The sequence below is a fragment of the Cygnus atratus genome, chromosome 1 (genome assembly GCF_013377495.2).
Source record: "Cygnus atratus isolate AKBS03 ecotype Queensland, Australia chromosome 1, CAtr_DNAZoo_HiC_assembly, whole genome shotgun sequence".
Classification (NCBI taxonomy): Eukaryota; Metazoa; Chordata; class Aves; order Anseriformes; family Anatidae; genus Cygnus; species Cygnus atratus.
The window spans coordinates 181737355-181752783 of NC_066362.1; the positions used below are offsets into that span (position 1 = coordinate 181737355).

The 15429-nt window shown below is 35.5% G+C and overlaps 1 protein-coding gene across 2 annotated transcripts in view; it reads right to left on the bottom strand.

Moving 5' to 3' along the window:
* COG6 (component of oligomeric golgi complex 6) overlaps window positions 1-15429 on the bottom strand; it is a 52049-nt gene that overhangs the window by 34121 nt on the left and 2499 nt on the right. For both annotated transcript variants that reach the window (XM_050715447.1, XM_035542595.2), the window contains exons 4-6: window positions 13630-13688; window positions 1795-1906; window positions 125-207 (exon numbers count right to left, since the gene is read on the bottom strand). In XM_050715447.1, coding sequence (XP_050571404.1) covers window positions 125-207; window positions 1795-1906; window positions 13630-13688 — 254 coding nt within the window. The remainder of the gene's footprint in view (window positions 1-124; window positions 208-1794; window positions 1907-13629; window positions 13689-15429) is intronic.

Consider the following 15429-nt stretch of genomic DNA (forward strand, 5'->3'; position numbering starts at 1 on the left):
TTACTACTCTTCATCTTGACGTGAAATACTGTATACAGACATACAAAGTAAAAATGACACCTTGCTGTAACTTCTGCTTGTAACTAGCAAATGATTGTCTTGCACTCTTTTAAGTAACACTCACCCTGCCCTTTGCTGATTTGTCCGGAGGAGAATCTTGACATCATCATGAATTTGCTTTACTCGTCCTAAAGCCTTGAAAAAATCCTAAACCAATAAATAAAATGAGGGTCAAAAAGCAGTAACATATCATTCACACCTCTAGCACTCTGTACTCCCCATTTTACATACGTACTAAACTGAGGATTTCAAGGATATTTCCACCCCAAATAACTTATCACTACCAGTGAAGAAAAAACCTCTAGAAGAACTCTAGATGGACATTTGTACAAAAAGGTTATTTTGTTACTGTTTGATAGCCTTAATAGAAATATACTAACATTATCAAACAGGCTTATTATGATGTCAGCTTTCAAACATCAGGAAGGAGCCCAGACAATTCAGATGTAACTGCTTCTTTCTTTTGTGACTTGAACACAGTTTGCCTCAGAAAAATAGAGTTCCGTTCTGGTTCAAGTCACGTAAAAATACATATTTTCTCTAAGTGAAGTACTCAACTGATTCAACATACTTACTGCCTTGCATCGCCTGTGTTGAAGACCCTATGTTTATAAAAACCCAAATCACTCTTCCGTCAGAAAAAAAAAATCTCCCCAAAACAGGGGTCCGACTTAAATGATGTTCTAAACACACTGGTTGATTCTATCTTAGGTGAAAAGCACCTACATGACTTTACTGAAGTCTGCAACTTCAGTAGCACAGCTACAGTCATATCTCAGTTGCTTCTGAATATTTTTTAGGTAGCTCAAAGTATCACAAGGACTAATACTTGTTCTGCTGCAAACCAACCACTGAATATATGGCATGGTGTTGCTGTCGTTGCCTGCAACGTGTGCTTTTTAGAAACTTGAATATTCTTTCATGGTAGTAATTGGTACAAAAGCATACAGCAATTACTCAAGTGCATAATCATTTAACACATTCCATTTATGCTTTCATTAGCATTGTTTATGGTTATCTGTTCCATGTCTTTAATAATGCTTTAACTGCAAACAGGATGCCTGTGGAAATGAGATACTGCATCTCAGCAGATAGTCTCAATTAAAGCGAAGGTTTCCATGCAACTACAATAATAAAATCTATTAAAGATACTCAATTCTCTCATTATTCAGTTTGCTTGTTCTGCAGAACAATAAGCCTTCTTATCAAAAAAGCCTGAACAGATTCAAAAACTTGTTTTGGAAGGTGGCTAAAAGTGAATGGGTACCTAATAGCTTCATCAACAAAATAATGAGAAAAAATTCTAAATTTTATTATTTCAAGTCCCTGAATACCTATCTATACATATACATGCACATGTACAAGGACAGTACTACATATTACTGAAGCCCACCAAATTTCTCATTTGCTTTAGTTGAGCGTGTAGTAATTTTAAAACATCTTAGCTAAAAATTGAGGTTCAATAAAGGTCTTTTTGAAGTGTAGAAACATGATAGCTCTTATTGCCCCTTAAACTCATTATACAAACTAGAATTTAATGCCGATTTTCTTTCTTGTTACTAGAATCTTTCATCACACATTTCAAACTCATCAGAAACTTACCACTGTGTTAAAAGGTACATTTCTCCATGAAAAATGAAGCTACAAAACTGATAATAAGATCTCATGTACAATTCCGCTAGGATGTTTTTATATTTAAGTTCAGGGCAAAGCTTTTAATGTTTGCTGAGTTACCTCAGTAATTGGCTCATCTTTTGTGCTTCGAAGGAGGTTCATTTCATCCGGTGTCAGCTGGAATTTTGCTATGAATGCATCTGCGACTTGTGCTTTCATTTCTAGTCGCTGACTGTAATAAAACAAAGTGAAAAGGACATTAGCTTTTAATCCTTATCTCAGACTCATTTTGCATATTCATACTTCTGGAAACTTAATAAGCATTAGAAACCAATGCTATTAAATTCTAATAGTACATTTGCCATCAAACACTTGAGTTACATCTTCACGTACAATTTTCCATTACCTTGAACATATTAACTGAGCAAAACAACGTAAAGTTAACACATCTAAAAACTAGGAAGTTCTTTACAAATATTCCCTTAGCATTTATAACACAAGATATCTAATCCTAATACTTTGTACTTATACAATTTAATGCTTGCAATTATCTCCTTTCAAATTCATCCAGGAAAGAATGGGCTTTCAGCTCATGTTCTCAGAAAGACACAAAAAGCTGCAGCATCCAAAATGAGAAAATGATCATTAGATTAATCTACCATTCTGTAGAAGAGATGCATTTCTGTTTAACAATATACTGAGGGGATACAAATGTAATAATCTTATGAGCAATCAAAATGTAATGGCTAATTGCCTTCTTGGTTACCCTTCCTGAAATAAACACAACAGGGATTTAATATCCAAACACCATCTTGCGGGCAGCATGCGTTTTGTCACACACCTTACAACCACTGAAGGACCCAAATGAATCTCACTTTATTCCACAGGCAGGGACTGGAATTCCAGTAGCAGCAGAAATTTGAACTGTGGTTTGAGTACAGAGCATTCCATGAAATAAATACTTTTTTTTTCTAGGCGTTGAGAAGACACGGAATTAATTATTTGTAGAAGAACAAGGATCATTTACTTTAAGACCATTTCAGCTTCTAGTGTACTTATTGCAACATAAATACACTGCTATTATAGAGTGGTAAGACAGACAGGTCCACTTCTAATACTGGCTGCCATAATTAAATTTTCTTACAAGACCAAAGCTTGAAAATAAAGCTTTTACTTATTTACCAGCTCTCTACTATCCAACTATTCTCTGGACTGCATTCAGCTGAAGCAGCACAGAAAACAAACTTCCCTTCTGTAGATGTGGATGACCTTCCCACCCTGCAGTTCTGCAAACTTTTTAAGAGGTCAAATGCAATTTTTTTTTGCAATTTTTTTTGCAATTGTCATAGCACATGGAAAAGCGAGAAGGAAAGGAATCCAAAACTGTTAACAGAAAAAATAATAATAATTTTAAAAAGCCGAGTATTTAAGTTACATAGAAAAAGTGTAGACAAAAGAGAAAACCAAAACTTCTCATGATTTAATACCACATCTTTAAATGACATGTCAGGTTTCACAAGGGTCCTATGCAGATGTTGCTGTTATGCTTTTACATTGACAGCTTCACAATGCATATAAACATGAACTAAATGTGTATGCCTTAACTAGTCAAACTGAAAATCAGGCACGGACACTTCAGATTTCATGAAACGACGGTGCTTTCAGCAACGCATTGCTGTTCCACACCACTGTGACGAGGAATTCTAATCCATCAATGTCACCAGCACCTGATTTGGTTGAAACAACAGCCAATGTTACTTAGTGAATTACCTTTATTTAGTTGCTCTCTTCTCTCATGAGGGAGATCCCAATTTTGTATTTAACTACAAATCTGAGTAGCTTTACGCTGGACTATCCTTCCCTTTAGGGAAGAGAAAGAAGAAGGAAAAAAGGCTGAAAAAAGCAAATGCAAAATTATCTTTGGTTTCAGCTGAAGAAATGAGATCTCCCGTAAACACGGGAACAACTGGGATGTAGAGGCACTTGGTCTGAGCATAAAGATTTTTAACAGCTCTTACAAAATATTTCCATTTACAATTACATCTCATTTGTCAGATTTTTAAAATATATTTTTCAGGAGCTTTCAGCAGTAGCCTATATAGTTTCTCCACACTGGGGCAGGGTGAAGCCTGATTTTAAGTAGTGCAGTATACTAGACACACCTTTTTTTTTTTCAGTTTGTTTTGCGTATTTGTTGGAATTAGTGTTGTAGACTTCCAAAGTACAAGGCCCAGAGTCAGGAACTATACAAAATGGCACACCTGTTAGTCAGCTCTGGGATTCTGTGCCCCATTTACTCCTGCAAATGAAATCCTGCAAATGAACAATCACAGAGAAATTCACTACCAAATCTCTCTCCTTCTGAGAGTCCTCACTCTACACAGCCCTATTTTTTTTTAATTATTATTATTTTTTTTGCTGCTACAAAGAACAAGGCTCCATCAAAAATCGTGCTTTAAAGCCATTCCCATCTCTGCCTGTGTCTTGCCTAACCCCTGCCATAACAGCTCATTGGCCCACTCTGCACATTCTCAGTAATTTACTTACAAAAATAAGAGTGTCAATACGTTGCTCTCGAACATACTGGTAAGTTAAAAGTTTCACAATGTAAGCCGAAAATAACCGCCTCAAGGTGGCAGCAATGTTTCATCTATTTTTCTCAAGACAGTGATTTGGAAGTGATGAAAAGCATCTATCCTAAATCCAAAAGCACACATCTTTGACTTTTGATAAAGCTACTTCGTTTGGGCTCTGCACAAAATACATGGGATTTCAACAAACTACTTGAATCCAGTTTCAAAAACTAGGTTAGCCATCCCTGCTTACACTTACTGTGTAAGCTGTCTCGATTATCAACCTGCATGACAAAGAGACCCTGTTTCCTACAAGATGATGGATCAGTAGCAAAACACACGTGTGTTTTGTAGCTTTGCCTTCTACATGGCAGCATCCAGTATTAATGAGACCAATACATTCACACGGGTATTAGATGACACAGATATTTCCTCAGAGATAAACGAACAGATTTTTAACCAGAATTTAATCAATCTTATTAAAGCAGGGGTATAGATTAAAGTACCACCCAAACTTGCTACAGTTATTTCACTGTGTTACGTGCTGTGCAAAGCCCAGAACACGCAGGCCACAAGAAAAGCTGGAGTAAGGCCACTTTGCCTACATCCCAGAGGAACCGGAACCTGTGGAGACACTCGGGCGCTTCGAGACCCCACAGCCCTTTCTGTCATCTCAACTCACGCTCCAGGCATGCGCAGTACAGAAGAAGAAAAGCCAGACCGTGCTGTTATCCCAGAGGATTGTTGGTTCTTTTCCTACAAAAGTCACCCCTGCATAAAGGCTCACAGGGCGCGGGAGCACAGCGCTGATGCAAAGCAGCAAAGCGCCAAGCACTGGTGGACTTTTGAGCTTGGATGGGGGACAGGACTCCAACAAAGAGCAATTTCCCCCGCTTTAATCGTTACCACGGAGACAGGATTCTTTTGCAAGAGAACTCAAAAGGCTGGGAAAACTATGCACTTCATGGACTTTTCCCTCAAACTAAACACAAATGCACACTGTTTGTTAGGATTATCACCTAGACAGCTCGAAAAATGAGGTGGAGGAGAAACAGACTTCTCCAAAATGTAATCCTATCTCACCACTAAATATACCATAAAAATTTGCTACTGTCCTTTACTTAGGAAGCCAGAGCATAATTTTCTGGAAGTCCTTTCATTTTGCACTACTGAGGACTCAACATTCATATTTTTAAAGACTCAAAGATATTTTTAGTATTTTATAACTCAAAAAAATAACAACCGTATTCAACAGATATTTATAAATGCTCTTTAGCAGAAGCTGGAAAAATTTCTATGATGTTTTTGTGGAAGGCAAATATGTGCAATTATATAACAAAAAACCTACACACAAGTATCCATTCTTAAAAATACGTACCAGCTGCATAAATAAAAATGCATTTGTAGAACAAATGTTTATGGTACATTTTGGCTGTCAAACAGACATCTTTCAATAAAAGAGAACACAGGCATTACGTGAAGGTATTTGGTGACCAATTCCACCTTAGAATATATTAAATTTTCTGCTAGAGTAAAAACCAGGAAGGCACACAGTGAACTGTCTAACATGCTTCCGGGATAAAGGAAAATAACATTATTATTACAGAAAGCTTTAGTGAGACCTCATCTGGAAAACATCACAATCCCGATCATCTATGTTCAAGAACAGTGGACTCCCATCAGAACAGAGCTAGCAGGATGACAGTGGGAATGGAGAACCTGTTTTATGAGAGACTTCAAGATGGTCTGCCTAAGAATCTTCTCCAGCTGAAAGCTGAGAGGACAGATGACTGTTGTCTGAAGACACAAGGAAAAAAAAAAAAAGACTCACATTCTTTAAGATAAAGGACCGCATGGGCAAATGGATGATTTATATCTAAGAATTAGGTGGGAAATGAGGAAAAGGCTTGAAAGAACAACAAGCTTTTAAAGTAAGTGTTTCAAGAACAGCAGCAGGTACAAAATGCAAAAATAATTAAGTAATTCTACGTTGATGAGTTTCTGAAAGACATTATGCAAACGAGAGCTGACAGCAGGAAAGTGGACTTGAACTTAGGTATCTTCAATCTGAAGTCCCAATCTAAAGACAGTAAACATGCAATGCAGTACCTGTGTAATCTATAATACATTCCACACTAAAAACAAATGGATAATAAAAAAAAAAATCAAAAATGTTAAATGAAAAGTTTAACAACAGAAGATATTAACTGCACCAAAATGATTCAAACCTTGTCAGATTACTAAACACTCAAATTAAAAAGCTTATATGCTGTAAATAAAGTCACAGAGTTTTTTGGTTTTGTTTTTCCCTTACATAACCATCAGGCTTTCTATGGACATCATCTCTATTTACAGAGTAGTCTGGCTAAGATTTTCACATGCAGAACTTCACAGCAGTCATTTGATGTATATACTTACTAGATAAATCAGTGTTTAGCAATGGTTAAGATACAATACATGGTTTCTAACCTGCGAAGAGAGATTTAAAAGAAGTATGTTTCCAGTAGATAGATTCTTTTGTGTCTTGAGGTGAGATACTGTCACATCAAACAGACTGATACCTTCAGCACATTTTTTATACAATCTGATAGAAAGGCATTTGAAATGGGACTGCTTGGTCTAGTCTTCAAATTTGTCATCAAATTGTAAAATGTCACCAAAGGCATGGAAACAGCACGCTGTTCTCTGTATCAACTTGGAGTAGTATCGGAGCTTAACCAGCAGCAAAAGGAAAACTAAATCAGATATTAGGAAAACAACAAAGAACCCAAATCAATTTCCAGGGAACACCATGGGCTCTCTGTTCGGGGACTTTTCTCCTAAGAGCAAATTACACAAACATCAGTCAGGAATGCTATCATATATTTGATTGTGCACTTCTGAGGAATGTTTCTCAATCTGTAAATCCATGCCTCATTTCATATTGATCAAGAATATGCCTCATGCGAATTGAGCATGCAGGAAATCAGGCTTTTTTTTTTTTTTTTTTTTTTCTTTTTGCTGCTCATGGCCAGAATATGACGAATTAGTGTTTTGTGTTTTTTTTTTCTTCTTCAGATTCATTATAGCTGCTTTGATCCCTGCATTATGCCCTATCGCCTATGCTTTACTGCAGTACAAATCAGGAAAGAAAATCAGGCGCACAATTTCAAACATTCACACGCATATACCCCAAATTATAATTCAGTTTAGGCAATTACTGCTTTTTCTCATGACGAATTTTCACAGGAATAAATGTAACTACAAGTTTCAAAAGGTCAAGGCATGAAATATATCTCATCAATGCAAACCACCACTTTTCTCAGCATACCTCTCTAACCTCCTACAACTACTGCTGAACTTCCTGAATCATTTCCAAATTGACTATGACAAAAAAGTTGTTTCTGAAAACAGAAAAGAAAATGGAAAAGTACCCACTAAAAGACAAGCATGAGAGACCTGTAGTATATTGAAGCAGCGCTACTGAAGCAGCAGATATTCACTGAGAAGCATTTTTCCTAAGACTTTTGAGCTTGTGCTGAGCACTGAGGTGACACTCAAACCATTCACTGAACTCCAAGAACCGTGGCTGTTGAATTTAAATAAAGAGCAAGTTTCAACATAATTCAATTAGAACAAATTGAAGTACATGCTACATTTCAAGATAGGCTCAGAAATCACATTTAACTGTGTTTTTAAAAGCGAAACAATACTAGTACTACAAAAACTTATTTTCCAGAATCAACATAACTAATAAGGACTCTGAAACTGAAACAAATTTTGCTCCATTTAAGATTACAAATAATAGAAATTAGCAATGTAAGATAACGTGTAAAGGTGTTCAAGAGCATAATTTTAATGAAAGCCCTGCAATCTTTTAGCCTGTCTCAAAAATAACTGTCCAATCCATTTCCATTCTCATTCTTTCATACAGTTTTCAGACTACGGTCTTCTTTCTTGCCAGAAAAGTGACTCTCATCTATTTTCTATTACTGCAGGCTTACTTGCTGTGATCTCCCTGTGCACTTGCATCCACTCACATAATCACTTTTATTTACTTTTATAAGAATTAATATTGTAACTTATCTTCTGGTGTCACTCTTCAATTGTTAGGTCCACAACGGTCACTTGTGACCTCAAAAACAGTCCTGCAAAATACCTTACATTAAACATCTGTTAGCACTACTATGAAGCCAGGCTTCTGCCATTCTGCACACAAAATTTTGGAACTGCACTGTTATTTTGTTGGTTCTGGAACTGTATTGAGCTCTAGGAAACTTGCTCCCAGTCTAAGGTGAAGAAGTTAGTACTGCAAGTAGGCTTTTGGCTTCATACAAAGAAGAAAAAAGAATTAAACTCGCATACAGCAAGAGAACTGACAAGTCACAGGAAGCTTTTATCAAAAAAAAAAAAAATTACACTTCAAGGAACAAGATCATTTTTCTGTCAGCCTATTAGCAAAGGGAATAAACAAACCCACATATTTTAAGAAACAGCAGATGCTGTTTGAAAACAAATTACTCTTTACTATACATACAAAGCCTAATGCAACCTGAAAGCAACATTAGCCTGCTAAAGTAAATGTACAGCAATCTACTGAAGATACTGAAGAGGATTTTCAGCAATTCACAGAAATTGCCTAAATTAACTGCTGCAGTTTTTCTTTATTATCAAAGGTTATTATGAAATACATTAAAACATTCTATTAAACGCTCTACATCACCGAACATCAATAAATTAATCTTATGTTGTAGAGAGATGGGCTAAATGGTTTAGACTACACATTATTTCTTTCACATTACGTGGTTCTATCAAGTTGTGATCTCAATTTCTAAGGACACCAGAGAAAAAAAAAAAAAAAAAAAAAACTAGTTCCTACATTAAGCAGATTACATAACTTAAATAATGTGAAGGAAAACTGCTCTGCTTCTAATGTACAATACAAAGCAAACCATTTGAGAATGCAAAAGTTTTAACTGAAATCTGAGATGAGCATCTTATTTTCTTCTCCAACTATTTAACCGAGTGTCTTAATCGCATATGTTACCAACATAGGAAGTCCCAAGTAGCTCATTACCTACATGATGCTGCAGAGGGACCACTATGCCTTCAAATCACAAATTTGAGAGGCTAGAAAAAGAAGCTTAGGAACATGAAAATGGAACTTAGGAACTGAAATACAGTTAATAGTAGTGACAAAACTACGCAAAAAATAACAGGTGAGCATAATAAACCAAGTCCCTGCGTAGAACCACTAACAGCCACTCCTCTGCAAGTACTGCAGGAGGGAAAGAACACCTGGCAAAGCCAAAAGCATGAATAAGCATCCTCACTTAAAGTGTTCATATTTCACTGTTATCATACTGTTCTTGGAGAAAAAAAAAGAAGAAAAAAAAATCACACTATGCAGATTCAAATGCCACATACGGAAGAAATTGTGAAGAGATACTTACATTTGCAAGGTCAAAAACCACTGCAATCTAAGAAAACAGATCACAGTATTCCAATGCTTCCTTTAAGTATTTGCTTTGTGTATCTCAGGGAATAAAGTTACAACTCCAGTTAAAAAGACTTTCCCTGATTTTGCAGTGAACATTGTTCTTTCTTCTAATTTCAGTTTGATTTAAACTTGATACTAACAGTAACACTTTTTGACAAAATTTACTTCCCCCAAGAACAAGTCAGGCACAAAGAGGGCTTACCCAAGTCAAAGGCTCCACCTGTCATTTACTGAAAACGGTCTTAAGACTACAGAAAGATGAGACATCTTTGATCAAAACCAGAGCTAACAGAGTTAACACCCACAAAACTATGTTCTTAGAAAATGAAGGGAAGTAAATAAAAAGCTGTGAACTACTATCTCAATTATTTGCCTAACACAGGTAACTTCCTGACTTCATCAGATTGTCTGAGTGAAGATATCAGCTCATTTTCCCTAAAATTTGTCAGATACAAAAATAACATGTTTTTAAAAAGGTAAATCCCTAATTGTCTTAAATATATGAAATTCATCTGAAAGTTTACTGCCTTCCTTCAGTTTTAGAACACTGAATCAAATCAAAATATTTTCCTCCTAGGAGGAAACAGTCAGCTGAAATAAACCAGATAAATGCTAATCATGATAGAAGGAATTATTTTTTTCATCTATAGCTAGTACAGCAAACCCAGTACAGTATAATTTCTGAAGTTATTAAAAAAAATAGCTAAAAGGGTAAAAAGAGATGAGGACTTAATGTAGAACTTTGTGAGAAGGGCAGAGCCAAAATAACTTTCCTCAAGGACAGTGTAAGCAACTGGTGCAGCAAAATGAAAGACCGTGTTATCTCTGCTATTACAAAATGTTCGGCAACTACTAGTGGGAAAAAGAAGCACATAACTAATATAAAAAAGAAGAACATCATTAATTTTATTTTTCAGGGCAATGTTTAAAAACATTTAATTCAAAAGCACTGATTTAAGAACTTAAAGAATTCACAAAAACCAATTTGAAGTATGCAAAATGGAATTTGGCTTTGAAAAAATATTTAGATGTTAAAAATTACACAGAAAAATCTCCTATATTAGTCCTATTTGAGTACAAATACACATTACACTGAACTTTCATAAACTTCCAACTAATTATTTTATTATAGGCTTTTCAGAAGAAAATGAAACAGTAGGGCTACAGAGGATAGAAATAGAAATTTGGGACTGAAGAAATCTGCAGATGAGTTCTGTAACTTCCACAATAAGGTAAGAAAAGATACATCTTCATTTTTATAGGAAGAATTCTAAAGAATGATTATCCTCAGCAACTACTGCCACCTTCTAGACTGACTGTTCTTGCTTTAGACTCACTGTTTCAGTTGCCCTGGTTTTGAATGGGCCCAGCTTTCATTTTCTCTGCATTTCAATCAGCATTTTAGGACAACTCCCAGAACAGAAGGCATGGCCCCCCAGTTTCACCTTTTATTCTTTTGTCGGCTAAGAAATGTCACCTTATAAGGTGAAGGGACGAGCAGTTCAAGACCAGTATTTTTTCTGACTGTAGGCAAGATTTCAGCTTTTCAAGAAACCCCTAACATTTGATAGCAGAGGTCTCTTCCTGTGCCTGATCTAAATCAGGGAGATGCACCAGAAGAAACGATCATTCAACGAGTCAAAAGAAGAGATGACTCAGATATCCCACATGGAACAAAACAGCCTTCTCTTTGTAGCTTGAAAAAATAAAATTAACAACAACAACAACAACAACTCTTTTCTTTAAAATTGACATAAATTTAGCCAGGAAAAATAAAAAAAAGTTAACCTTGTTAATATATGGCACTATGAGTCTTCCATAACCATTACATTGTAAAATGACAAATACAGTTTGGCTTCTGCTAGTGTGAGTATTTTCATGGTATGCTTACAGAATAGCCTTTCAAAAGATAACTTTCTCCTAGGTGTGCATTCTGAGGTCAACGAATGCCTTAGAAGGACAGGCTACTTCCTTGATATTTATTTCTCCTCATGCTAGAGGGATGTTCTGTACCTTACATGTTATTGCAGGAAGCCTTTTAAGTAAGCTATTGTGTAAGGAATATATTGTGGAAGTACTGATGTAGAATCTACATAATCTCCTTTAATGGACTTTAAGACCATTAGACATAATGCACATGGGATGGGTCTTGGTACCTTCCACTCTGCCTCAGAGCAAGGAGTCAAAGCAGCATTCCTCTTCCTGAGACTACACAAAAATATAGGACCACTTCTCTACCTTACTGCCTCACACCCTCATCTTCAAAATAACAAATTTTCTGAGCTCTGGCTTCTGCTCACTTACTTAAGCTGTGACTTTGCCAAATCCTTCATCTTATACCAACCAGTATTGTACTTTATGCAGTTATTGTACATTCAGCTTTAAAATACGTACAGATTATACTCTAACCTCACATTCGGACTCTCACAAGAGGTAATCCACTTCCTACTGAAGTCCACAACATGAGCCCATTAATTTTGAAAGTGCACCCAGAGCTATCCAATGTCATAACTTCTACTAGAAACTTATCACTGGAAATAATTATTTCTAATCTCTAGTGAGCTATATATAATTTTCAGAAGAAAGTTCATAAAGGAAGGAGATTCATCCTTCTAAACTGACAAAGGCTAAAGCTGTAAAACAAGATGCCTTAGCCATAAAAACGATAAAGATTACATGAACCTGTCATAGGGTATTATTATCCTCTTCCTATGAATAAAAATACTGAAAATAGCAAAATACAAATCTTTTTCACAAGAGGCTGGAGAACCAAGGAAAAAAGAGGTCTACATTAGGCTTATTAAGGTACCTATATATTTCACAATTAGCTTTAAAGATGGAAAAGTAGGTCACAATCCAACTCTCTCTTCTAATGTCCAGTCCCTGCACAAGGGCGATTCCTGATGGATACGAAGCATTAACTCCACCGCAAAGCCCACAAAACTAATGCAAGACTTAGTGCTGAACTACTTTTGGTAAGGTCTCATCTGCACAGGAATTAGCCCAAGGTCACAAACTTTTTAAAAGAACAAAGGAAAGGTGGGAGGGAGGGAGGGAACTGGGGTTTGAAGTCTAAACCTAGGCTGTCCTTCCTTTAAAGACAAATATTAGGTCACAAAAATAAAATAAACAAAAACAATAGCCAACAATTTCTCTATATTTACGTATTTGTAGCATGAAGGAGTTCACTTGAAAGATATGAACACACCTTGCTTTGTTCAGTGATTGTCCTTTATGTAACAAATGTTTCTTTGTAACATGAAAAAGCTCACAGCAAATAAAAGATACTTTTGTCCATTTGCACAAAATTTGTGCATGTCTCTGAATTATACAGGAAATACCAATCAGACAGTCATTGGCATTACACTACAGGAACACTAAATTGGAGGAAAAAAAACTAACTTCAGACAATTAAAATAAAAGCCAACATACCTTAACTGTTACCAAATAAGATATTCTAAGTTTAAAAGTTTCTAAAACTCTACTCTAGAAATTAAGTCCAAAATGGAAAATAACATACTGATGTTTAAAGAACTGTGATCTCATGTAGGTCTGTATCTATTATAAAATTATTTAACTTACATTATCAGCTGATATTAGGTAAAGCAAATCTGTACTCAGTACACTGTACCACTATAACTGATTCTCTTTCCTAAAAGGTCAATTTTTATGACAATAAGCATTAACACATTCTCAGCTTTTTCTATCCTTTAGTAATAACCTTAAGAGTTCTGCATTTTTATTCTAATTGAGCTACGAACACAGAAGAGTGTTAAAAACAAAGTACAAACGCAAAAAAAACCAAAGTCCTTACACAAAAATAATAGTGGCAGTACCAGACCCAAAATAAAATTACATCAGTATTTTCATGTCTTCAAGAAATAAATAAGGTGGCATACATACTTTTCCGCTTGGAGCTTTGTTGTTTTTACTATCAAGTCCTGGGTTTGTTCCTTTGCTGCCTAGAATACAATTAGAATCATTAAGAATGTGAAAAGCACAAACACATCAAACGCATTACACCATTTCTAAAATATATAATACTTTTGAACCTTTCTAACTAAGTTGTTTAAGGAGCGTACTCTTCAAAATAAAATGCCTTCTTTTAGTAAGTATTTCTTAACTCTCCCAATTTTCAGGCATTTAAAAAAAAAATCAATAATCTTACCTATACATATTTTTATCATCATATATATTCATATTTGCACGCCGGCCTGTTGTTTGGACTGTATGATACCACAACCTTACAAAATAAAAAAGGTAAAGAGCTTTTTGACTAATGAATACACGGTCCCTTTCATATCTTATATTTGTTCTGCAATCTTAATAGACCACTCTTTTAGCACTCTTATGCCTTATATGCTATGGATACTCCTATTCATATGTTGTTTTCTCTCTAAGTACATTGATGTCATCTTATTCAGCTTGAACACACGCTTGCAAGTCTTGATGTCCTATTACAGATAAAACAGCAAAACGTTTGACAACCAAGTGCTAATTCCTGGCCTTGTTAATTTACTTTCTATTCACACAGCTAAAGAAAACTTGTGTTGAATTAAGACAAGTTATGAGTGCTAAAGGGCTCTAGCAGAAACCTCCTGTGGGGCACAGCACAAAACTACCCACTGATTTTAACAGAAAAAGAAATCACCGTGGGATGGCTCTACTGTAAAACGAAAAAAAAATCACAGATGACAGCTACACTTCATGATCTAAAGACAGAAAAGAACAAAAAGCTGCATGGACACTCGACTCATTTCCACATCTGACAGTTCAGTCAAACTGGCCCTGAACTGCATTAGGGAATACATCCAGATTAACAGCATTCAAAGAGATGGGAGACCTCAGAGCTACATTACTCATCGCTTTCCAAAACTGAAAATTAAGTACTGCAGCGGGCTAACTGTATTCTCACACTTTTTGGCACAAGTTCAAACTACAAGCATTCTCACGAGGATTACATATAATTTCCATGAAACCTCTTCACTTAATTACCTTTTGAGTACACATCGGGGGAAAAAGGAAAGGTTATCACAGGAGACTTTAGTGAAGAATCCTCATTCACACGCTACAATTTATGTGCTATACTCAGAACAGATTTGGTTTGGCAAACATCTACACTTCAGTATCCATAATCCTTTTAAACTCATGACTGTTCTGAATATTGAACTTGCACATTGAAACCAGGTAAGATTTAGCAATGTGTTATAAAACACCTACATTGTGGCTTCAGGATTAATATGGAACAAATTGTTTTTGTTGCACAAAGGCATCCTTAGACATGTTATGAGACAAAACTAACAGAATCAAGATCATACACTAGATTTTTCTCGCTCAACGGATAACAAGATAATTACTTACAAATATATTTGAGGTATTTATATGAATATGTAATTCAACAGCTTTAGTCAATGTAAAAGATTCAAATTTTAAATCAAAAACCACAAAAATAGTTAACTCTTTAATCCGTCACACATGTAATCTAATGAAATATTTTCTCTCCACTCAAACACAAATACTACCCTGATATTCTCAGAAAAGTATATCGCTACATTCAAAATTGGAACTTGGAAGAAAGCAAAATAATTTCCTCAACGCATTTTTTAAGTAAAAAGAAACATTAATATCTTAAAATACATAATACACGTAGTAGTGAAACATCTGTGTCACTGTTAATCCTCCAAAATAACTATTTATTCTTCT